Source organism: Crocuta crocuta, unplaced genomic scaffold (assembly GCF_008692635.1).
Source record: "Crocuta crocuta isolate KB4526 unplaced genomic scaffold, BGI_CrCroc_1.0 scaffold944, whole genome shotgun sequence".
Taxonomy (NCBI): Eukaryota; Metazoa; Chordata; class Mammalia; order Carnivora; family Hyaenidae; genus Crocuta; species Crocuta crocuta.
The window spans coordinates 193,879-196,052 of record NW_027528243.1 but is presented as its reverse complement, the minus strand read 5'-3'; the positions used below and the strand labels follow the sequence as shown (position 1 = coordinate 196,052).

At 50.8% G+C, this 2,174-nt stretch overlaps 1 protein-coding gene and 1 non-coding gene across 2 annotated transcripts in view; both read right to left on the bottom strand.

Moving 5' to 3' along the window:
* The window catches only part of RPL39 (ribosomal protein L39), a 3,023-nt gene extending 864 nt beyond the window's left edge, over nucleotides 1-2,159 (bottom strand). The window contains exons 1-2 of the mRNA XM_077753073.1: nucleotides 2,057-2,159; nucleotides 528-631 (exon numbers count right to left, since the gene is read on the bottom strand). Of these exons, the coding sequence (XP_077609199.1) occupies nucleotides 528-631; nucleotides 2,057-2,059 (107 nt within the window). The 5' untranslated portion in view covers nucleotides 2,060-2,159. The remainder of the gene's footprint in view (nucleotides 1-527; nucleotides 632-2,056) is intronic.
* On the bottom strand, nucleotides 67-199 carry LOC144222575 (small nucleolar RNA SNORA69). The gene has a single exon (XR_013332431.1). It is a non-coding gene; the product is annotated as a small nucleolar RNA SNORA69 (small nucleolar RNA).
* Nucleotides 2,160-2,174: the final 15 nt, after the last annotated feature.

Sequence of the window (2,174 nt, the reverse complement as noted above, 5' to 3'; positions counted from 1 at the left end):
AATAGCTGAACGCCTCCCATCACTCCAGCACCAAAGCAAGGGACTTGCAGAGCGAAGGCTCCTCAGGACTGTCCATGTCAATCTGTCCTGATTTCACCCTTAAGAGAGGCAAAATCAAAAATGACCAACACGGGTTTTCTCTCAGCAGGATAATGTCAGTACTTCCACAAAACGAAGCACTGTAATTGCAACCTGCTTTAATACACTGTAAACGTCTGACTCTAGATTTTGGCTCAGGTCATGATCTCACGGTTCACGAGCTCAAGCCATGCACCGGGCTCCACGCTGACAGTGCAGCGCCTGCTTTGCCTGTTAAGCCTAGATGAGCCCAGAGGCCCTGGAGCAATTCTAGCAATTCCAAAACCATCAGTTCAACTACTTCTGCAGTAGAGGGCAATCTTCAGACAACAGAAAATTAACAAATATTGGAATTTCTGCCCTTAATCCCAGCTGTGGGCTGGGTTGCTGTCCAGAGACAGAAAGCACCATGAAAACAAAACACGCGGGTGGTTATGGGGGATCCTTACCTGATTTTGTTACCAGTTTTCATCCGAATCCACTGGGGAATGGGACGATTCTGCTTTTGTTTCTTGGCCAGGAATCGCTTGATCCTGAAAGTCTTATGAGAAGACTGGAAAGGAAAGGTAATCAATTAAAACAAAGTTTTTTTAATGCTTTATTTTTGAGAGAGAGACAGAGCATGAGCATAGGAGGTAGAGAGAGACAGAGAGAAAGAGACACACACAGAATCTAAAGCAGGCCCCAAGCTGTCAGCACAGAGCCTGAGGCGGGGCTCCAACTCGCCAATGGGAGATCATGACCTGAACCGGAAGTCAGACGCTGACCCGAGTGAGCCACCCAGATGTCCCCAAAAAGATATAATCATTTTAGACAGCAACACAACAGCTTGCTCAAAAGATTCAAAGTCAGGAACTCCCTCAATCCACAAATGGCTAGGGTGCCTTCCACTGTTCCCTGCTGTCACCCAGGACCCAGAGGACTCTTGGGGATGGCTGGGGAACTTGGTTTTCAGAAAAGAACACAAGCTTTCCGTCAACGAGTCTCAGCGCACTATGTAAAACAGGTACCTGATTTCAAGGGTCGTCCCAAGAGCAATTAAGACACATACACAAAATCCTTGCCAGTCAATAAATCTATTCTAACCCACTGACCATTCTTTCTAACTCTACTTGAAACGTAATTTTCAAGGATGACTTTACCAGTTTCTCATTGCGTTTTTGGCTTTAAGAACTGGGGTCATCGAAGTCCAACCCCAACCACCTCCCTCTCCTCAGTCTGCAGTACTGGTGGTCTCGGGTCTGGCCAACGTGGTCCAACGCACCCTTGTGTAACAAAGAAGGCAAAGACGACACTCCTCTCTCCCAGCTCACGGTAGCAGTTGTAAATTTTCATCCAACTAAAACCACCACCAGATACCGACCCTCTCCACACTCAGAAGCCTACAGCAATTGCTAAGTTCTCAGAAAGCGATCACAGGTGAAATCCACGACCGTAACTGTCCGCAGTTGGCTTTTAGCAAGAACGCCCTAATGGCAAATAGATTCCAACTACAGCACCCCTTCTTCCAGATGCGCCCACGGGGGAGACGCTTAAGTCTTCGAACAAAGGACTAACCAGGTACGCAGCTGGGTTAAACATTTCCGGAAACCAGCCGACCACATTCCCTTCTCGATGCCTGGCACGGTCCGCGTGCCCCACTGTCGGGCCACGCTTTCTGGAGTGGATCCCCCCCGACTTCTCTCTCTGCCCCAGAATCACATTTCGCTCCAGAAGGGCGAAGGGCAGGGGGAAACCCCCGCTAGCATGGGGAGCGGCATGGTGCACAAAGCACCAGCCCCGCACCCCACCCCGGTTCTCCATCGCTTCCTAGCTCCCCACCAGGCCTGTACCTGGAGCAGTGACCAAACCCGGTCTTTTCCGGAAAAGGCCTTAAAAAGGTCCCCGGACCTCGACATAGCGTGCCATGCCGGCGAGATCGCGGGGACCTCAAGTGTCGCAAAAGCACCCCGGGACCGATGGTAACGGATAGACTCACCATGGCGAGAGAGAGCCAGCAACACACACCACGATGGCGGAGAAGCGGAAAGAGAAGGAAGAGGCCGGAAGGACGTATTTAGAAGACGTCGCCAGAGGCGGGGCTTGGGGGTTGTTGT